This window comes from Eptatretus burgeri, chromosome 13, assembly GCF_056783735.1.
Source record: "Eptatretus burgeri isolate ZD-2024b chromosome 13, Ebu_testis_v1, whole genome shotgun sequence".
Taxonomy (NCBI): Eukaryota; Metazoa; Chordata; class Myxini; order Myxiniformes; family Myxinidae; genus Eptatretus; species Eptatretus burgeri.
Genome location: NC_140973.1, coordinates 37291831 through 37315720, shown reverse-complemented (window position 1 = coordinate 37315720; position 23890 = coordinate 37291831). Strand labels below are relative to the sequence as shown.

General features: G+C 45.1%; 1 protein-coding gene across 3 annotated transcripts in view; it reads right to left on the bottom strand.

The window, feature by feature from the left end:
- The window catches only part of LOC147014245 (uncharacterized), a 179599-nt gene that overhangs the window by 100359 nt on the left and 55350 nt on the right, over positions 1-23890 (bottom strand). For all 3 annotated transcript variants that reach the window (XM_085852020.1, XM_085852021.1, XM_085852019.1), the window contains 3 exons: positions 16361-16497; positions 16095-16201; positions 15862-15972 (listed from right to left, as the gene is read on the bottom strand). In XM_085852020.1, coding sequence (XP_085708146.1) covers positions 15862-15972; positions 16095-16201; positions 16361-16497 — 355 coding nt within the window. The remainder of the gene's footprint in view (positions 1-15861; positions 15973-16094; positions 16202-16360; positions 16498-23890) is intronic.

Sequence of the window (23890 nt, the reverse complement as noted above, 5' to 3'; positions counted from 1 at the left end):
GAAGTTGGCCGGCCTCCGCCTTGAAGCAAAACACGGCCAGCCGATGAAGTTGGCCAGCCTTTGCCGTTCAATGGAGGTTGGTGGAGGGAGTGCGGTGGTGCTGGCCACTTGGAAGGCGGGCTCGGACCTACCTACCTACCTGTCTCCCTCCCACCTATCGCCTTTGCCTGTCACTGTACCTACCCACTCCCTTAATTTGTCAAACCCCAATTTAGCCCCAACTTATTTTTTTTTATTTTTACTTTTATGTTTACTTCCCCTCTATAAATCGTCCCCTAACCCCCTTTATCGTCCTTGTTCGGCTAACCTATCCTGTCACCTAGCCTACTCCCAACCCCTACGTTCCCTTCCCGGAGGGGAATAAGGAGCTAACGTCCTGTGCCGAGGCCCAACGAAGCCTCAGAATGGCCTCCTCAGAGTTCGGCGATCTATAACCAAAGTGGGTCCAGCGGCCCACAACGACAGCGAGGGGATGGATGGTGCGGAGGGGTACACTTCCTAATCTACCCTATCCATTTAACTGTTAAACTACCCCGGGGCTTTCAACAAGCGCCTCTCGCTTAAAGTATTGGTTCTAACAACCCAGATTCCCGTCGCCTGTGTTGGTGTCCTCACAATTTCGGGCCTCGCCCCCCAATTTTCTCTCCGTGCCCTCACACGGTCTCCTGGCTGGGACACGTGGCTCCCTTTGGCAGGCACGACCCTCTGCCGAATCTCCCGCTATGGCACCCCCGGGCACTACACTGCCTCCGAGCCTACCAGCTCCCTAACACCGGGGAGTGCCCCCCATGGCACCTCCCCTGAAACGCACACGTGGCAGGCCGGCCTCCCGGGCCCCTTTCCGAGGGTCACCCGTGCCCACAACACTGCCCACGCGGCTAATGGCGCCCCGGGCCCCCGCACCAAGCAGGCGCACCCGTGCCCACTACTCTATCCCGGCCCCCCATGGGCCCATGGCCTACCGCGGCCGACTAGCCTGGTGCCCGGGGTACCCACTCAGCGATACTCACCTTTCGCAGCCACGCTCCCAAAGCCCGTCAACAGGGCTCCTGCACCCCTCCAAATAGGTCTCGAGCCTACTTCCTCACCAACAACAAAACGACTTCCATTTTTAAATTTGACTAACCCAGCTAACTCACTTTACTCTGACCCCGGGGTCCCTTGGGCGGGAGTCACTCCTCCCCCCAATCACTCATCGCACCATGCATTCCCCATTCGCTCCATCCACACAGACCCGCTGGCCTCACTCACTCACCATGTACTCACCTCACAACTCACCAACTCTTCAACACACACACCGCTGAACTCTGCCATCCTTCTAACTACATCCCCTAACTAACTCGTGCTCCCACGTCGTCCCTTAAACTAGTAGCACGTTCCATTTAACCTACGTAGCTAAACTACGTCAACTCTACACATTCATAAGTCTGTCCATGTCCTCAAATAATTCATTATATTTCCCAACCTAAATCTGGCTACAATCCCTCTAACTAGTCCATTCCACGGACTCCATGAGGACTTACCCCTGCCCCATGAAGTCGGTCTAGCTAAGCTAACCCTTCCCCCTAACTAGTTTCCATCCTGTGCCCAGGTAAGGGGGTCTTTCACCCCTTGCCCAGGAATCCTGTGCACCCGAAAGTGAGGCTTGCTTTTCTTTTTTTTTTTCATGCGCAGCACCTGCGCGGCAACTCAGAGCTCGCGCACTTTACACCTGCCCGTGACGTCATGCAGCTGCACGTGTTCCTCGTCCCTCCTTGGACGGGACCATCCGGCAGAGATACCCCTCCTGCCGGATTCCAACCACACGTGCAGCCATGACGTCACCGTGCGCAAAAAAAAAACACAAGCCCCACGTCTCGAGGGGTTTCCCACGTGAACACATGTGCTTTGCCCGTTGGAGCTGAACACACACGATCGCGTGGAGAACCCGTCCGGTCCAAATCTGTTTACCTGCCTAAACTTTGTCCGTCCGCGGGATCGGCAAATCCACCGCGTGCGTTTCCGGACCGGGACTTCACTCTCGCAAGCGAGCACGTGGCGGTCTCGTGCGTTGCACAGCACGAACCGCGTGCTCACTGCTGGGTGAACCCGGCACGGTCCCCGAAACAGCTACAGCCGCGACCCGGCTTTCTTGACTCGCATGTCGCCGTCGTCGTCTCCATTCCACACACGCATACCTGCGTGTCACGACGCACACAGTCCACTCAATCACATTCACACCGGGAGACGCGGCTGCGTGCTCCCGCATGCCAACCGACATCTCCCTCACATACCGCTCCCTCACACACACGGTCTCCCTTGCATACGGCCGTTCACTCACGCGTGCCTCACTACTCACACAAACCATACTACTCACACGTGGTGCTCCATTCACTCGCGCGGGGGCACTCACCCGCGGTGCCTCACCCACACACGCGAGGGCACTCAACCGCTGTGCCTCATCCACACACCGTGCCTCACTCATACACGCGGGGGCACACACCCGCGGTGCCTCACTCACACTCCGTGCCTCATCCACACACGGCGTGCTGGGAAGCACGTACTCCGGCACCATCGCCACCACACCACTCACACACGGGGTCGCTTCCACACACGGGGACGCACTCACGCCTTGCACCACACACACAGGGACAACTACACTGGGGATTCGTGTCCCCACAAGGGTCTCCGGGGCCTCTATACCCCCCAAGCTCTCCGTGCACCCGTCCACAGCACCCGTCCCCTCAACCTCGCAAAACATGACCGAACTCACCTGGTCGTGACTCGCCTCAAGGGGGCATACTCCCTCCCCTCGTTCCTGGAGGAGGCCATCCAGGTGCTCGCACTGGGTCTCTACCCAGTCCGCCAGCTCACCCCCATGATCCTCCACTACCTCCGTGTGTGTGTGCGCGTCACTTACCCCGTCTTCATCGTGTTTATTGGTCTCTGCTTCTTTCTGGCGTCTTTCCCTTATCTTTATGTAGGTCAGCCTTGCTTTCTCTTTAAGTCGCTCCCGTCCTTCCCTGTTTTTCACTCCTTGCTCTTTCACGATCTCCGCGTACCTCATCCTTGCTCTCCGTATTAATTGTTCTTTTCTCTCCCTCGCAATTACTTTCACCTCGTCTCTTGTCTCCCGAATTACTTTTTCCTTACCCGCCTCCACCGCGGGCCTGTCAGCCGTTGCACCCCCTTCCAGCTCGTTTGTTCCGACACGTGGAGTCGCCATTTTAAGTTCCCTGCTCACGGCCTTCATGCCCGCCTGCAGGCATCGGCCCATGTTCTGCGTCTCACCCCGTAGCTTTCTCGTTTCTTCCTTCATGTTTGTTTCCATTTTAGTTTTCATGCGTTTTATTTCGTTTGTGAATGTATCCATCTTTTCGTTTATTTGTTTGTTCATGTCTTTCATTTCGTTTTTTATTTCATTTGTCATTGCCGCATTCATTTGTGCCAGCATGGTGAATAGCTGGGCCATGTCAGATGCACTCAAGTGAGCCGTTTCGGCAGGGGTTGGGGAAGGGTCTTGGTGGAGAGGGGGGGGGGGAGGTGTCATACACCGCGGCCGCTGCCGCACCCACCTCGGGCCCTGGGTTCAGTTGGGCGAGTCCGTGTTCCTGCACAATCAACATTTCCTGCTCGGGGATTCCATCCTGGGCCATGGACTCTACATTATTACACATATACATTTCTAATACCCCCGGCTCCCGCTCGCCTTGAGACGCCATCTTGCTTCTCGTGAAGGGTTAATTTTCTCGCTCGTAATTTGGAGGGAATCGGGGGTCGCTTCTCTCACCCCTGGACCGATTCCTGTGAATTTCGCTGGAGACAGGAGAGCCTGTTGTCCCGCTCTCCAATACCAGTGCCGCGAGGAGGGCGATGAATTTGTATCGCAAGACCTGACACCAGTGTTGCAGATTTCGCGCCCGCCGGCGTGCTGACGGCCACGTAACTCGAATCGCGGCACGTCGCCCACCGGACGGACAATCCAGTCGTGACCCTCTCGGACTAACGCCGGGAACCAGTCACGGGTGGACCTTTCGGTCTCACCGCGATCGAGCCAATCAGCCCCCGCGTGGGATAGGGTTGCTCGCCAAATTCGACCTACCTAAGTACCCACGCGGAGGGTAGACCGGGCGATCGCACCTCGCCGCAGGTCGACTTCGGACACGGGCCACTTAAGCGACCCGTTCCGTACTATCAGAATAACCGAGCGGTGTTATCGTCGACCTCGACGGTTCGATTAATTATCGGGCGTACTCAGCCCACTACCAACCCTTTACGTGAAGCAAGATGAGGGTTCAATGGGGGAAAAGACGAAGCGAAGCGGGAGAACAGTTCAACAATAAAGCACATTTATTCGCGGCACACGGGAAGCACACAAATACAATTCCACCAAAAGCACACAAAAAAAGAAAACACAATTCCATTTACACAAAAAGCAAATATAAAAGTGAAAACACAGTGCAGAGCTAATACCGACTACCGAGCACACGGCAACACTTATACAATTCTACTTCACAGACGGCGCCGACAACACATACCCAAAACCAAGGAAAAGAAATACCCTCAAGGATGAGGCAGGCCTGAGGCCGAGACCGGGTCGCGCCTACCCGTCTGTTGATGAGACGCGGAGCGGCGATGGCGCCTCTCTCTCCGCGTGCCTCGCGGACAGTGTCAGGCAGGGGGTGGGAAAAGGGGCCCCTTGGTCACACTATCTCAGCGCGGGGGGAAACAGGAGGGGGTTGCTGATGCTCGGGGTATAGAGGATCTTTATTATCCCTGGTGTGCGTCTCCACCTCGGCCAGGTCGCGCTGCCGGCCTCCCTCGGGCGTGCAGCTCCCGGCACCGACGCGAGCACCCCTCGTCTGCCTTCGCCGCTGCCGGCCTTCCTCGGGCGTGCAGCTCCCGGCACCGTCGCGAGCACCCCCTCGTCTGCCTTCGCCGCTGCCGCCTCTCCGCCTCTGGACTCTCCACCCTGGCCTCTTCTTTGGGCTCTCCTCGTTCGACTCTCTTCAGCTTCTCCAGCTACTGCAGGCTTCGGGCTCCAGACTTCCACACTGCTCTGACTGACGAACACCGTCCTTTTATCCCCCCGTAGCTTCGCCTTTGACCCCCTCCCTTCGACCTTTCACCTCGCTCCCCATTGGCCCGAGAAAAAGTGGGCGTGAAGGCTTTTTGATCCACAAATTTGCATATATCGATCGTTCTGGAGGCGGGGCCAAATTGCCCTTCGCTCACCGATTGGACGGCAAAAAGTGGGCGTGTGTCGTTTTTGTTCCGTTTTTGAAGCACAAAATCCGTGATTTTGTACACGCTGTTCAACGTGCGCCCTGCACGAGTCCAACACCGGTACCCACAGCGGGGCAAGAACGGTGGCGATGCTACGGTTGCGAGGTGTGACGTGAAGGTCGTGGCGGTTGTGGTGAAGCGGTGTTGTGGTTGGTGGTTGATGTTGTGGTTGTGGTGGTAATCATGGCGGTTGGTCCAAAATAAAGATAGTAAAAGAAAAACGGCTATCCTGAAGAGTCGCAGCTCGCATAAATGACATGTATTCCCACTAGACAACGGGTTTGGACCTAACTACACATGTACTTACCGAGATACCTCACCTAAGGGACCTGAATGGTGGTTTGCGAATTTGGTAACCACAACAATATATATATATATATATATATATATATATATATATATATATATATATATATATATATATATATATATATATATACATATATATATATATATATATATATATATATATATATATATATATATATATATATATATATATATATATATATATATATGAAACATTGTCTACGTGCATGGTGGAGCGACTGCACAGAACAAATCAGGACACAACATAGCAAAGGGAACAGCAGGAGAAAGGGGAAACACCAACAGCAGGGTGGAGGGAGAAAGTCGACGGAGACAGACAAACAAGGGATGCAGGTAACGAGGAGTGGGCAGGGTGAACTCAAACGGTGGGAAATATGGATACATAAGCAAAATCGTGTTTGACCAGTTTGAAATTCTGTCATGGTTTGAGGAGAGGGAAGAGGTGGCTGCTTTCCCTTCTATCCAGACAAGTGGCCCAATCCCTGCTGATGAAAACATCCCCATAACATGATGCTGCCACCACCATGCTTCACAGTCCGGATGGTGGTCTTTGGGTGATGTTCCATGCTTGGTTTGAGGCCCAACGCAGGGAAGTGTGAGCCACGGTGTTTCAGGGAACCCTCATTGTAGAAAGTGATCAGTGTGCCTAAATAGTTTACTAAACAAAATTTTGGAGGAGATATTCTAAGCAAGCGTTTGAAAATCTATTTTAAAAATGTATGGTCTTCCTGGTTTATATTGAGTCCTTCATGTGCTCACTCTGGTGCATTTGTAATGAAGTTGTCAATAAGGGCCTGTTTTTTATTTTCACATTTGTAAATTAATGATATTTCTTGTAGGGCTGACATAATTATTTCCATTGTTTATGCTAGTCTTGGTTCCCAGTATGACAAATAGCCCCGATATTATTTGAAAATAGAATTGGATCAGCTCGAAAAGGATCTATCCATGTGAACTGACGGAAAACGTCGAAATTGACCATTTTCACACTGGAAGGCTCTTATTGGTGCCTATAAATTCCCTTGAGTCCAATCCGATAGAAAATAAATATTTTTTCTTATGATATTGCTTGAAAGTTTCTTCGAGTAATAGTAAACTTTCATGCTAGGTACCATCAGGATTAGGGAACTGATATGACTCGGCTAGCAAATTGGGTTTGGCCAGTGAAAATCTCCACCGATCAGTCACATTTTGCATTTCAGTCGATAGTTTAGACTAATAACATGGCAATTAAATTGTTGTTGGTTATATACTCAAATACAATGGGAGTGATTAATCTGACCAAGTATCATTTCCTTATTCTCCCTATTAGTGAAAATATCATCAGATGAAAATTTCTCCACCGGTCCGTCACATTTTCAGAAAGGTGATTTTTCTGTGTAATTCATGTTATTTTCCATAATAAATGCTTTTGATTATATTACTAAGCTTACTGATAGCATTGATGCAGTATTTTATTCAGGTTATCACTTCTGGACAATTTTGGGTTTTTGACCCTTCGAATGACAGTCATCGATGAGCAGACAGTCATTTTAAACAATGGTTCACATAGCATTATGAAACAATGGTACAAGCTATAAAACCCCGAAACTACAATATTTTTGTCCTGGACAAATCATTAGAGCTGACTTTGCTGTTGTTTGAGCTGAAAACTTGCATGTCAGCCTGACCAAATAAAAAAAATCCTACCCTATTTTGAAAATGATGACATTTTGTGATGACCAATCCTGTTTATAAACTTTTTTTTGCAAAATGTTCAGTGAATCTTGGATTTTCTTATGCTGCAACAACTTCACTGTACATGAAAATTGATTTTTTTCATGACTTCTGAAACAATTTGGCTCACACTTAGCTGCTTTGACCCTTGAGCCAAAAGTGATATTTTGCATTTCGGCCAAAAAGTTCCACCTTGGTTTTGTCAGACAACAAAACTTTTTGCCACATGGCTTCAGAATCTCTGGACTGGATTTTTTTCATACCTCAAACAGGACTCAAGGTGGGCTTTTTGAGTAAGGGCTTTATTCTTGCCACCCGACTGTGCAGGCCAGACCTGTGGAGTGCTTGGGATATTGTTGCTACATGCACACTGTGACCTGTCTTTGCCATGAAGGCTTGTAGCTCTTTCAAAGTTGCCAATGGCCTCTTGGTGGTCTCTCTGATCAGTCTCTTCCTTGCTTGGACATCCAGTCTGGAGGGACGGCCTTATCGAGGTCGGGTCTTTGAGGTACCATATGCCTTCCACTTCTTAAGGATTGTCTTGATTTGAAATCTTGATTGTGCTCCAAGGGATATTCAAGGACTTTGAAATATTTTTGATACCCACCCCCTGATCTGTGCCTTTCCACAACTTTATCCTGGAGTTATTTTGAAAGCTCCTTGGTGCTCATGGTTGAGTCTTTGCTGTGAAATGCACTACCCCAGCAGAGGAAACCCACAGGAACAGCTAATTTTATTCTGAAATAATCGCAATCACGACAAATTAACACAGGTGGAGGCAAAATTAATGTCGTGTGTGATTTTGAAGGTGATTCGTTACACCTGAGCGAATTTACAATTGTTATAACATGGGGGGTGGATACTTATCCAAACAAGATATTATAGTTTTGTATTTTTAATTAATTTTCTGAAATTTGTAGAATTTGTGTTTCACTTGGAAGTTGTGGGTTACGATGTGTAAATAAAGATAGAAAAAGTCTGATTTAATGCAATTTAATTCCAGGCTATAAGGAAACAAAAGGTGAAAAATTTGAAATGGGGTGTGGACTTTCTGTCGGCACTGTGTGTGTGTGTGTGTGTATATATATATATATATATATATATATATATATATATATATATATATATATATATAGACATATATATATATATATATATATAGACATATATATATATATATATATATATATATATAGACATATATATATATATATATATATATATATATATATATATATATATATATATATATATATAGACATATATATATATATATATATATATATATATATATACAAATTTGAAGGTGAAAAATTTGAAATGGGGTGTGGACTTTCTGTCGGCACTGTGTGTGTGTGTGTGTATATATATATATATATATATATATATATATATATATATATATATATATAGACATATATATATATATATATATATATATATATATATATATATATATATATATATATATAGACATATATATATATATAGACATATATATATATATATATATATATATATATATATATATATATATATATATATATATATATATATATATATATATATATATATATATATATATATATAGACATATATATATATATATATATATATATATATATATATATATATATATATATATATATATATATATATATATATATATATATATATATATATATATATATATATATATATATATAGACATATATATATATATAGACATATATATATATAGACACATATATATATATATATATATATAGACACATATATATATATATATATATATATATATATATATATATATATATATATATATATATATATATATATATATATATATATATATATATATATATAGACATGACAGAAATAAAGAGACCATGATTTTGAAATAATTTATTTATTGAACATTTGAAGTATATTTCATTCATTTTAAGACATTCACTTGTATTTGGGAGACTTGCCATTTGCAGATTTCAATGCTTTTACTCTTTCAGACATAGAACAAACAAGTTCTGAAATTTTCCCTTGTGAGATTTATGCCCAGGCTTCCCACAAAAGGTTTAGCAATTCTGCCCGTGATGTTGGTTTCCTAGAATTTTTCCACACAGCTCGATCCGATATGGCCCAGAGGCAAGACAAGGCAGCAAGAGGGGAGGTGAAGGCAAGGCAAGGCAAGGCAGCGAAGGGGATGAGAAGGCAAGGCAAGGCAGCGAGAGGATATGGGAAGACAAGGCAGCGAGAGGGGAGGGCAAGGCAAGGCAGCGAGAGGGGAGGGCAAGGCAAGGCAGCGAGAGGGGAGGGCAAGGCAAGGCAGCGAGAGGAGAATGGTAGTCAAGGCAACGCAAGGCAGCGAGAAGGGAGGGGAAGGCAAGGCAAGGCAGCGAGAAGGGAGGGGAAGGCAAGGCAGCGAGAAGGGAGGGGAAGGCAAGGCAGCGAGAAGGGAGGGGAAGGCAAGGCAGCGAGAAGGGAGGGGAAAGCAAGGCAGCGAGAGGGGAGGAGAAGGCAAGGCAAGGCAGCAAGAGGGGAGGGGAAGGCAAGGCAAGGCAGTGAGAGGAGTGTGGAAGGGAAGGCAAGGCAGTGAGAGGAGTGTGGAAGGCAAGGCAGCGAGAAGGGAGGGGAAGGCAAGGCAAGGCAGTGAGAGGAGTGTGGAAGGCAAGGCAGCGAGAAGGGAGGGGAAGGAAAGACAGCGAGAGGGGAGGGGAAGGCAAGGCAGCGAGAGGGGAGCAGAAGGCAAGGCAGCGAGAGGGGAGCAGAAGGCAAGGCAGCGAGAGGGGAGCAGAAGGCAAGGCAGCGAGAGGGGAGCAGAAGGCAAGGCAGCGAGAGGGGAGCAGAAGGCAAGGCAGCGAGAGGGGAGCAGAAGGCAAGGCAGCGAGAGGGGAGCAGAAGGCAAGGCAGCGAGAGGGGAGCAGAAGGCAAGGCAGCGAGAGGGGAGCAGAAGGCAAGGCAGCGAGAGGGGAGCAGAAGGCAAGGCAAGGCAGAGAGAGTGGAGGGATAGGCAAGGCAAGGCAAGGCAGCGAGAGGGGAGGTGAAGGCAAGGCAAGGCAGCGAGAGGGGAGGTGAAGGCAAGGCAAGGCAGCGAGAGGGGAGGGAAAGGCAAGGCAAGGCAGCGAGAGGGGAGGGAAAGGCAAGGCAAGGCAGCGAGAGGGGAGGGAAAGGCAAGGCAAGGCAGCGAGGGGGGGGGGGAAAGGCAAGGCAGCAAGAGGGAAGGGGAAAGCAAGGCAAGGCAGTGAGAGGGGAGGGGAAGGCAAGGCAAGGCAGCGAGGGGAGGGGAAGGCAAGGCAAGGCAGCGAGAAGGAGGGCAAGGCAAGGCAAGGCAGCGTTGTATCCAATAGCGCTTTTTAACCATTGTGTTCCATAGAAAACCGGGCAATGGCATTTAAAAATTAAAACCCATGCTATCTACCTGGTAAAGGCCTGCCTATGTGTATGCTCCAACCGCCCTCCCCCCCCATAACCTCCTTCCCACTACCATATGCATTCCTCCAACCTCCTCACATGCAGGCATGCAAACACCCCACGGAGAGTCATCTTGTCCCATTTATCCCACGTCCATGTGTGCTATCTTAGTTTTTAGCAACCATCAACTATTAATATATTGCAGCAACTATTACTATATTTATTGTGCACCGCTCCCTCCCAATTCCATATCCAAGTGATGCATGACATCATTGCCAGGTGCCGAATAGAGTACTCAGTTTTTACTTCGTTTCTTTGCTTTCTTGTTTTCTTTCTTGCTTGGCTGGGAGATATCTCAACCAGCCTTTCAGCAAGGAAGCTGAAATTTGGGGACAAAAGTGAAGATGTGTTTCGGCAAAAATGCTATTTGTTATTTTTTGATTAATCAATTAATTGATTAATTACTTGACTATTATCGATTTATTAACTCTTATTTATTTTCTTTCTCATCTGTCCTTTCCCCTTTCCTCAGACACCTTTTGAGCTGGGAAGCTGATATTTGGACATGATAATGACCAAGTGATTTGGCTCTTAAGGGCACTTTTGATTTCCTGATTTTTCAATGAATCGATTAATTGTTCATTTTTCGATGAATTGCTTAATTTTCAAAAAAGTTACAGATTCGGAAAAAACAGTGGTGTGGTTTAGGTATGATATAAGCAAATTGATTAATAAATCAATTATGTTGCGATTATTATTGATTTAAATTCCTGAATTAATCAATTAAATCAATTATTGTACACCGCTCCCTCCCAATTTCGTCTACATGAACTGCACGGCGGCATCGCCGGGCGCCCCGACAATGTCACGAAATGGAGGATTTCTTATTTATTTATTTGGCATGGGGGCAGTGTACTTTGAATGTACCTCCGCTTGTATTAATATTTGGTCACGAAAGCAGATTGCACAAAATAGTAAAAAGCAATCTGCGCATGTAATTGCCAAAAAAAAAAAAAGGGACACTTGTGGACTGTATCATTATGCATTGCAAAAGCAGGATTTGGAGCACAGCGTTGCGCTCAATGAAGTTCCACTTTCTGCACATTCCTTTATCTTTTCTTCACTTAATATAATTGTCTGAACAGTTGGAAAAAAATTTAAGCTTAATGCATTCTTTAAAGAAATAGTTACCGCTAATTTGTTTACATTTTCAGATCTCGAAAATTGTTGAAATTAAAAAATATTTTGGCTCATCGCTGTATGCATTTCTTTGGTTTGCAGTGGAACAAAACAAAAAAAGCTGAAAAAATCCAAAATCTTAGCTTATTCCACACAGAAATCCTCAAATGGCCTGGACAACATTATTGGCAACTTTTAGAAGTTGGTAGAAATAATTAGATTTCAAACAGGTGATTCTCCTTTACTTTGGAATCAAACTCACCTGTGGTGAGTTGCAGGTGCCTGCAATATAAAAATCACTCATTCAACCAGTTCGAACAGAGAAAAGGAGTCATTCTACTATTTTGTGTCACTGTATGTACCGCAATGAGCATGGAAAAACAGAAAGAAAACCAGAGAATCGTCTGAGGTGGTCAGGCACAAGATTATAGCCAAGCATGGACAATCTCAAGGTGACAAAAGTCCATCTCCAGAGACGGTGATGTTCCTGTATCCACCATATGCAATGCTATCAGGAAGTTTAAGGCCCATGGCACTGCAGCCAACCTCGCTGGACGTGGCCGCAAGAGAAAACTTCATTGAAGACTGCAGCGAAGGATTGTTCGAATGGTGGAGAAAGCACCTCAATCAACTGCCAAACCGATTCAAGCTGACCTTCAGGTACAAGGTGTGACAGTTTCAACTCACATCATCCATCGCCAACTCAATGAAAGGGGGTTTGATGGTAGGAAACCAAATAGTATCCCACTGTTGAGAGAGAGAGAGACAAAAGCAAGCTCAAGTTTGCCAAAACACATCTGAACAAGCCAAAATCCTTCTGGGAGAATATCCTGTGGACAGATGACACCAAATTAGAGCTTTGTGGAAAAGAACATCATCTCCATGTTTACAGAAAACAAAATGAAGCCTCCAGAGAACAGAACACCTTCCCAAGTCAAACATGGAGGTGGGTCATTGATGTTTTGGGGTTGCTGTGCTGCCTCTGGCACTGGGTGCCTTGAATGTGTGCATGACATCATGAGATCAGGAGATTACCAAGGCATTTTGGAGCACAATGTTGAACCCGGTGTCAGAAAGCTGGGTCTCCGTCAAAGCTCATGGGTCTTGCAGCAGGACAATGAACCCAAACACACTTTAAAAAGCACCCAAGAATGGTTCAAGACAAAATGCTGGACTGTTCTGCTGAAAACAGCAGTTGGGAGAAGGCACCCTTCAAATCTGGGAAAACTGGAGCAGCTTGCACAAGAAGAGAGGGCCAAACTGCCAGTGGAGAGGTGTTGGAAGCTCATTCATGGCTATTGGTAGTACTTGACTGCAGTTATTTTGTCCAAAGGCTGTGCAACCAAATATAAAGTCGAGGGTGTCAATAATTTTGTCAATGCCATTTCTTTTTATTTTCTGATTTAAAAGGACTAGTACGTGCCCGTAAAAAAAAAGAAATAAAAAAAATGAATAAATAAATATTCCAACCGCGAGCAAGAAACAACAACCACACAGGCCATTTATTCGCTCTCGTGTGCCCGTACGTGCGTGGCCTGGAAGTTCGCATATCAGTTACGATATTCGCAATTTAGGTTTTAATGGCCAATTATTCAATTAGCGCCAACGTATTTTACCTTTTCGCAATGTCGTCGCAAGGAAAAACAAAAAGAGAAGAGAAGAGAGAGAAAAAAAATTACCTCCTGGCTCGGAGCATACCAGCACTCTGATGTTACCGAAATTTATGCACCGTCTAATATGAAAACGATCATAAATTGGGGCATTGTGTTTTTCTATAAATGCGCATAAGAAATCGAGAAATTATTAGAATACACGAAGTCATCACTCTCCGGAAGCCCGTACGTTGTAACCCGTAATGGGGAACGTGGCTGAGGTTCCCTTCCCCCATCGGCCACGCCCACGCAATAACGTGTCTTGTCATTGGTTTGGTAAATAAATGGCCATAACTTGGGAAGCACTTGTCCGATTAATATCAAACCTTGAAAAGGCACATCCTCAGATCCCCAGCAATATATCTGGCAAGTTTCAATTAGATCGGACCAGTTGTTGTCGAGAAACAGCGGACACACACACACACACACACACACACACACACACACACACACACACACACACACACACACACACACACACACACACACACACACACACACACACACACAGCTGGAATTATAGATAGATGTATTAAGTTCTGAATCAAAAACAAAGGTTCTGCAATATTAACAGTTAAATAAAGAATTGTGGAGACCAAATGCATTTGTCAATTTCAACTTATTTTAAAAGAAAATTGAGAGTTCTTTGAAAAAAGTGCAAGGGTGCCAATATTTTTGGCCACGACAGTATTTAGTCCACAAGATCCAATTCTCAAATCAGATATAATATTTCGATTATATACTTTAATTAATCCGTGAGATAGTGTTTCCAAGGTAAGGCAATGTTTGCATCGGCTGAATTAAGACCACTGTGAGGTGAATTGGGGCTGACAAAGGATAAGCCTTCCATGGAGGTAAGCCATTATCTTCAAAAAGGGATTCTTAAATTAACCCAAGCAACCAATTTTCATTCATACACTACTTTGGAGTTCCCCTCGTATGCATGCAAAGTTTCAGGTCATGAGGTTTCATGGTTTTGGAGTTATGGAGGATGCACGCACGCACGCACACACACTTCTCTTCAACTCCAATTTTCCATTGAAAATTTTTCTTCAAAAAAAACTCCAGACCTCAATAACCTTTAGTTACACTGGAAACAAAAATAGTACTTTGTTTGGCATAAGCATTAATCACTGCCGAAGATGCTCTGGCAGTGTGGTGTTAAAACGTGAAGACAAAGTTCCAATGGGGACTGTGTATGAGGGCAGAGAATATGGGGAACGGAACGGGGTGGAGAGGGAAGAAGGTGAAGAGAGGGAAGAAGGTGTAATCCCTGAACACGCATTGACAGTGGTCACGCAAAAAAAAAGGCAAGAAAAAACAAACACCGAGAAAACAGAATTTGACGCAAATGAGTCAATGGAAATGCCTCCCCTTATGTTGGATGTCGACCCAATGTTACGTTTGATCTCAATTAAAGCTCACATGAGAGAGAAAAACATCAAATCCTTCTAATTAGAGTTGATTTGCAAAGGTCACGTGACCTTTGAACTGTTGAACCCAAAATTGGAATCAATTTATCACTGCATCGTAGTTGTGCCAACTTTGGCTGAAATCGCTGACGTAGTTCACAAGTTATTGTGATAACAAAGGTTTTCAATTAAAGGTCACATGACGATACACCTTTGACCTTTTAAACCCAAAATCGAACAATAAAAAGAGCAATTCAGAGATTGCAGACCCTCGTCAGGATTTGTTTTGTGTGGTATTCCTCACCAGGACTGTGTGGTGTTTGTGTACTGGTGTGTTACGTAATTAGGAAGAGAAATAATTGGAACTGCCAATTTATAACTGCTGGCAGTGATGACCAGGTACCAAGACGTCCTGCTTTGATGCAATCCCGCTTTGATCGGACACCTGACCATGACCCACGACGTTTTTAAAAATTATTCATTCGATTGAACATACAATGGGATTAAAATAAATTCAACTCAAATCAAATGGAAGACCAAATAGGTACAAGTCCTGCAATGGAGTCATCAGAAGATCTATTTATCATGTACACATGGGAGTTTGGGGTGGCAAGGAAAAGGTGTGAGGATGATATTGGGGATAAAGAGGAGGTGGAGTGTGGGTGGGGGGGGGTGGTTGGCATAGGGAGAGAAAGCAAAGTCGTTTGGAATATGATTGGAGTAAAGGGAGGGAAAGAACATGTTGGGGTTGAGGTCAAAAAATGCCATATTTGCATTAGAATTCCTGTAAATAGACGGCCTATAACTGTCTCCTATGACTTCTACTATTGAAGTTATACATTTGTTCACGTGGATATTTAATATAATCGGCTTTCACAAATTACTTTGTAACGAGATACCTGCTGTGCATCTGCCTCAGAGTCGAAAGCGATGTACCAGCTATCATTGTGTGCAAACTCACAGCTCAGCATCTCAGGACACCGGTCACGTGCAAACAAGGCCTTGATGTCCTGTGCAAGGGAAGGTATCAACTCAACAATGCATGCATCAGACACGGCATTTATGATTCTGTCAACAGAGTGCTTGAAACAGCAATACAAGATCAAGCTGGGCAACCAAGACAGGTGCTCACCTCCACAGGTGTATTCTGTGGTATTTCACGCAGAATTACAATGCAGCGTTTAGGCAGGACTGGGCGTACACGGCGCCCTGCTTCATCTACCTGCACCACTGAGGAGGCTGCAGAATGTGAAAGACAGGTGCATATCAAACAATGTACATTTAAAGAGAAACATGTCACTGCAAAACAAGCTCTGCAAGACAAACCGCTTACAATTATCATATCTGCAATCATTATCAACATATATCAGTCCTTAATCCATACAGTGTGCCACCTACACTTGAGGACATCAATAATGAGCTGGAGATCGGAAGTGAGGCGCTTGACGAGGTTAAAGCCAGCAATTGTTTCCACCGGTACATACTGCTGGCTATCCATCTGCGAAAGCAAATATGCATCTCCCGCCAGATTCTCCCTAAAGAGAAAAGCAGATATATATATGTATATGTATGGTGTTTGAGTTGAACAGAGCCTTGTGAATGATGCAAGCCAACTGTCAAAACGATTGTGAAAAGGGAGGAAAAAGTGGGTCAGGAAGGAGAATGTGAGACACACTGGAAGTCATCAACTGCCACAACAACAGTTAGTTTGCTCCTTTCTACTCTTGAATTAAAACACAAAGAGCAGAATGCTGCATTTACACTGCCATTTACTATTAGTGCTGATTACATCAGGTGTATTCCAACAGGTAATGTAACACACACAGGTGTGGCTTGATCCTTCAGTGATGCAGCATGACATGAGGCTGGGACATTGCAAACTTGGGATATCCTACTTTTTTCTCTGAAATATAATCATGAGGAATACAAAAGCAAAACGATGGGATATTCATAAACTATTTGTCATGGATTACAATTGGGAAGTTGGATAATTCCCATTTCATGATACAAAAACAAATGGACAACATCACCTTTTGCTGGACCATTGACATAACTCACGACTTTTGAGATTGCAAATTGAACACAAAGAATGAAGCCAGAATGAAACCTAGAAGTGCACTCGGAAGAGCGCATACCTCCACCACTCAGTGCCTGATCCACGAGAACATACTGGTCAGGTCAGATACGAGAACATGCGCCAGAGCAGCACGTCACTGCGTCCACTTTCCGCTGGTACTCCAGGGGCCTCCGTCTGACCATCCGACAGGCAGATGCCTGGCCCATCCCCATCTCCTTGAGATGCTGATCAACCTGCTGCAACCACGAGCCACGTGGTCGGCCCATCGGCCTCCTCCACTCACGAGACTCCCTCGCTGAGAGAATCTGGTGAGCAGGATCAGTGTCAGGAAAACGAGCCACATTGTCCATCCAGCCACAGCTGACGCTCACAGACTGTGCAGGTAACAAATCTCATTTGAGTCTCTCTCAGCAACCGCTCATTGGACACAAAGTCCGACCAGCAATAGCCAAGGTACCAAAGTAATTAAGTCCCCGTCTCAGATCCCTGGTCAGAGTCCAAGTCTCACATCCGTAGAGCATGACTGGAAGTATCAAGGACCTGAAGATTCGGACTTTCACCCTCCCGCACAGGTAGCGGCAGCGCCACACCCCGTGATCCAGTGAATCCATGACTCCCGAGGCCTGACCCAGACGTCTGTTGACCTCTGACTCACAGCCAGCAGAGACATGAGTATAGCTACCAAGGTACATGAATCTCTCCGTGACCTCAACATCCTCACCACAAACAGGGACAGACAGGATGGCAGTATCCAAGATGTCATTGAAAACCTGGATCGTTGTTTTGACCCAGGAAACCCGTAATCTCAGTGGCTCAGACTCCTCATTCAGCACCTCAGGGGCCCCCAAAAGGATATCTTGAGTCTCTGCAAAGATAACTGCATCATCTGTGAAATCAAGGTCAGAGATCTTGACATTCCCAAACGATGCACCGCAGCTTGATCTCTCCAACATCCTCCCCAGAATCCAGTCCATACAAGTGCTGAAAAGTGTGGGGGCCAATACACACATCTGACGAACTTCAGTAATAACTGGAAATAAGTCAGAGATGGTATCACCACATCTCACAGTACTCTCAGTACTCTCAGTACCAGAGTATAGTTCAGACATCAGATCGATTAGTTTTGGTGGCACCCCATGAAGACCAAGAATCCTCCAGAGGGCATCCCGATTCACTGAATCATACGCTTTATATTGATCAACATAGGCTGCAAGCAGCCCCTGCCGAAACTCTCGTCTGCGTTCGGTGAGGACCCGAAGAGCAAGGATACGGTCAATCGTTAACCTCTTTGGTGTAAAGCCTGACTGCTCTGGATGCTGGTGCTCAAGCAGATGGTGGCGAACCCTATCAAGAATTATCTGAGCAAAGACCTTGCCTCCAGCAGCGTCTAAGAGCCACACTAAGAGCAGCGTCACCCCTCGGTAGTTGTTGCAGCCTTGGCGATCATCCTTCCCTTTCCAGAGAGTGACAACAAGGCCCCTCTTCCAGTCAGTTGGGATGATGCCTGTGTTCTAGACAGAGCACAGCACTGCATGCAACGACACGAGTGCAGCATTTCCACCAACCTTGAGAAGTTCATCATGGATGCCACAGATCCCAGGAGCTTTAGCCCACTTCAACCGCTTCACCGCAGCCTGTGTTTCCACAAACGAAGGTCGACCACAGTTGATCAGAGGATCAGCAACAGCGATTGTAACATCCCTGACGTCCAACTCGACAGCTGGTGGATCAGCCTGGTACAACTGCTCAAAGTGATCGGCCCAGCGGGCCTTTACTTCGGACTCCTCTGTCAAGAGCTTACCACCCTCTGATCGAACTGCAGTACACTGAGGGATGGGCTTGGACGAACGCAATGCACGAATTCCCCTGACAGCAGGACGAGAACCACTTGACCACAGGTGATGCTCTACCCCCTCACAGATTCCTGGCACATAGGCCTCCTTGTCCACCCTTGGTGCACGTACAGTTTTATGCTTCAGCTCCCTGAACAGCTCAGCTCTGCCATTCAGCCTGGCCTGCGACTCTGCTCAATCATATCCAGAGTCCCTTGAGAGACAAAATTCTTCTTCGCCCTCCGGTGAGTTCCAACACATCGACTGGCAACATCAAGAACGGTGGTCGTGAAGAACGGTGGTTGAGGAACTGAGCACTCACTCCGGTGGCACCTGCAGTTCTGGATCACCGAGTGACCATCAACGAGCACATGGTCAATCTCCTTTGCCATACTGCCAGCATTTGAATACCAAGTCCAGCGATGAGCTTGTGGACGCTAAAACCATGAACCAGCCACCCTAAGTCCATGACTTCTTGCAAAGTCAAGGTACTTAGTGCTATTCAGGTTCACATTTCAAGACCCATGGGGACCAGCACACGTCTCATAACCAACCCCATCAGTTCCAGTCGATGCAATGAAATCCCCCAAGACTAGAAGCGTATCTCACCTGGGGCACTGAACAACCACAGACTTGAGCGTGGCATGGAATGCGTCCTTCACGGTGAGATCACTCGCCTCAGTCGGAGCATAAACAGAGACCAGGGAAACGACACCCAAGGAGTTACGAATCCTTAGTCTCATAATACGCTCGTTGACCAGTGTTACCTCAATTATCATTGGAGTCAGCTTATTGGGCACAGCTACAGCAACTCCTTGGGCATGGTGTCCATTAGAGCAACCAGACCAATAGTAGGTGTAACGACCCGCCATGATCTCGCCGCAATCCAATCTCCGAACCTCAGAGAGTCTGTAATACCGATATCCAAATGCTTGAGCTCACATGATAACAGAGACAGGTGATCATCCTCTCTTAGGGATAGGACATTCCAGGCACCCCCCTGATGGGACCGCCTCAGGTTAACCCAAGGAGACCGCCGTCTGGTGGACAACACCTTCGCACCATTCCGACACACTCTCCCGCAATCTGACCAGTGAATGTTACCCTGTGGTTTCCCTCCTATCATTAAAGATTGGGGGTCTGAAAGGCTTTGCCCCAATCCCGACATCCGGTGAGCTGCGCTCCGAAGGGAAGCTGCACAGGAGGTACTCCCATGGAGTGGGTTTTTTTTTTACGCTTCTGGAATGCTTTGCGGATTGAAGGGTTTTACAGTGGCCGGAGTGCACATCCTGCCACCAACCTCAGAATAAGTAGTATCCCAACTGCAGGAGGATATCCACAAACACAGTTGGGCACTATATAATATATATGGATGGCCATTGGCTCACAAGGAGTTCCTGCACCCTTTGACAGGTTTTGTTCTTCATCCTACTGGGTGTCCATATCATACAACATCCTCACCAGAAAACCTGGTGGGGGAGATGGCTTAGTCGCCAGCAATCTGATCATGGAACAGGTTAGTAGAGGTTTACATGATACCTGTCACAAGTCACAGATCTGATCTGGCCTGACCTGACAATAATACCAGGCCCAATACATTTTTGAAATATGATGCAATACAGTACTATGTTGTTTTTGGCCCTATCTCTCAATGGTGAAGAATCACTTAAAAAATTATCAGATCCGGATTTTCACCAAAACTGAATCAATTATTTTTTGTCACACACCCAACATGTCCACCAAGTTTCGCTCGAATCCGTTCACAACTTTTAGGGATATCGCGATTATATGTATGTACATATATGTATGTATGTATGTATATAAATTTATATACATATCATATTATATATCATTTTGGCCCGATCTCTCAATGGTGAAGAATCACTTTAAAAATTCTCCTCGTAGGATCCGGATCTTCACCAAGATCTAATCAGTTCATCCTTGTTATACATCCAACCTGTCCAAAAAATTTCATCCGGATCCATCCACAACTTTTAGAGATATCCTGTACACAAACAAGCAAACAGACAGAAATGGGTGAAAACATAACCTCCTTCACCTTCGGTGGCAGAGGTAATAAAATCACGCATTCACAAGATATTAAAAGTTTATTGCAACTCAGTAAGCCGTGGTGGGATGGATAATCCGAGTCAGAAAACAGAACACGTGCAAACTCAACGCTCGGCACTTCAGGGTCTTCATTCATATTATGCACTTAAATTGCCACAATGATTGACAAACCTTTACCAAGTCCTTGGCTGGCATGGTAGCCTATTATGTATGCACACTTACCTCAGCTGACTTGCCTGGGTTTGAATCCCGACCCCGATTTAGTATGTCTTAATTTGATGCGAACTCTCACACTGGTGTTTCGCAGGTCGGGCGATTCATCAGTGTGTGTTCCATCTCTCGGAATGGGCGGCCTGTCTGCCAGCATTAGCTGGTGGACGATAAAAATCCCACATTGTTCTTCGCAAAGAAATCGGTGATTTATCGCCGTAACCCCTGCCAAATTCAAAATTCCTGATCTAACCTGTAAGGGGAACTGCAGAAGTGGCACAGCCACACTCCTAGTAATGATGCAAACCAACAGTCACGTTACTGTATACAAAATTGCCGAGGATTATGACCAAGCCCTTATTGTCAATTCTGAAAGAGTGCTCATAGTTTTAGCAGCACAATTGTAGTCTGATCGATTTAAAAATAAAATAATCTGCCGAAACCAAAATAAATTTGAAGAGATGATTTTTGCTTTTTTATATTTGGAAAAGCCTCCTCAACACCATGTTTAAAATAGGATTTATTATGGATCAAAATTTGAAAATAAATAAAACTGAGGATTTCTGGAATATTGTTTGGAAGTTAATACTATCATGAAAAATGTTTCCATTTCTGGATTAAAAAACAAAACAAAACTATTATGCAGACAAATGTAAAACTCGTTTATTTTGTGGTAAATAAGCATAATTAGTGATATTTTTGGGGCAAAAATGTAGTTTTTATCCAAAAAATAACCAATTTTTGAAAAAGAAATATAAAATCTACAAAAACTTTCTAATACATCAATAATTTTGTTCAGAACGTTCACGTGCCTAAAAATAGGTTTAAAACGCATTCCAGGTAACATATCAGAAGCATTTTTAGAATGACAGTTGGCATATTCATAAAATATTAAATAACGAAGTTTTGAGGGGCAGTAGAAGAGATGACGAATGGCAAATAAGTGGGAACTTTGTAACCAGTCTCTCTCCTCCAGGGATACAGCGACATTGACTTTTAGAGGCGGCAAATGGGAACATTTTGGGAACATTGTGATAATTTAAATATGTGCATTGGACAAAATGTTCACAGAGAATGTAGTCATCCGTACTCAGACTCGAAGAGTTGCTGCAAAAGGAAGTCAAATGAGAAAAGTGATGATCAATGTAACTTACATTCGGGTGAGACGGTATTTACATTTGGTGAAGACCGTTGTTTTGTGGCAAGTCCATCAACGATATGAGAAGGAAAAGTGTTACAAATAATTTTATAAAGTCAGAACAGTTAAATTTCAAGATGAGATCCATAAAAGGAGTAAAGAAAGGAACAACTGAAGAAAGGCGGTTATGGCTAGGATCGAGTATTCGCGTGATTTAAATGCACCGCATGCAGTTTATCATTCATCTTGTGTTACGTTTGGAACAGGAAGATACATTTCAGATGGTAATGAACCACCAACAAAGAAAAAGAGAGGAAAACAAAAGAATGTTGTGAGGGAGGTCACTTTTATGAAAGTTGTTCAGTATAAAGTAAACAAATGACGAAGAGCAAATAATTGTTAATAATCCAATTGAAAAGATGAAAGCTGACCTGGGTGATGACGACGAGCGAATTAGCTTCCCTCTCATGAAATTGAGACCAATAGATTACTTTGGGAAGACTTTATATTTACTAAAGTCAATGGATAGCCAAATGTGGCTACATTCAGAGGTACAGCATCAAAAGCACCACTACTTTTATTCTCTCCCAAAAAGTGATGACACCGATTGAACGAAACAAGAGAAAAATGAAGATAACTAAAACAATGACAAAACTGATAAAGGTGATATTAAGAATGTGTCATACTCAATAGATACATATCCAACATACGGAGGTATCAATACATCAGACAAGTGTATTTATGAGATTCCAGACTCCCTGTGGTTGTTGTTGAGCGATCATTTTGTTGGTAAGAATACCACAGGAGAAGAAGCTGCTGTAGGACAGGCCATCATGTAAGCAGTTTAGGCCCAGAGTTATTGTTGCACCTCTACCGATAGGTCTCGGTATTCAATGTCCCCACCATTTTGGGATAAGATTTTTGGTTGGTACACTCAGCAATTTTATTTCTCGTATGCAGAAGTTTCTTGAATTTTGTTGCTCGTACGCAGAAGTTCAAATGCATGAATATAAAACAGTTGTAACCAATAATACAGAAATACCTGGTCAAGTTGTCCAGTTTTTAGCCAATAACATCGACCATAATATACAAACCATAGATGACCATAATGCATACCATTAAATGGGATGGGAATTATAGCTGCTGGGACACCTGGTACCAAGATATCCAGAAGTATACCAAGAATGAAGGTGGCAGCCGATGATGTTCAAGCAGTTGGCAAAATCAACTTACACTTATATAGTTCCCAACAAACTGCAGAAATAAGCCTCCATGTCAGTAAATTTGAAGAGAAAGTTGCAAACACTTCTTTCTCCCTGGATCCTAAATTACTACTGCCAACATGACATGCTGAAAAATATCACCGTCTGAGAGTATACTTCCAGATACAAGAGCAGAAGGGGAACGACGAATGTTTTGAGCAAACAGATTGGGGGTTTGTAACTAGTGAATGGGCACACTGAAACCTCTAAAAACCGACAAAGCACCAGCTCCAGATAACCTTGTGAAAGTTATCTGATGCACATGCAAGATGGGATGTAAATCTGCAAAAGCTGCAGTTGCAAGAAAGTAGGGTTTGAACGTGGCACAGCTCGCAGGAC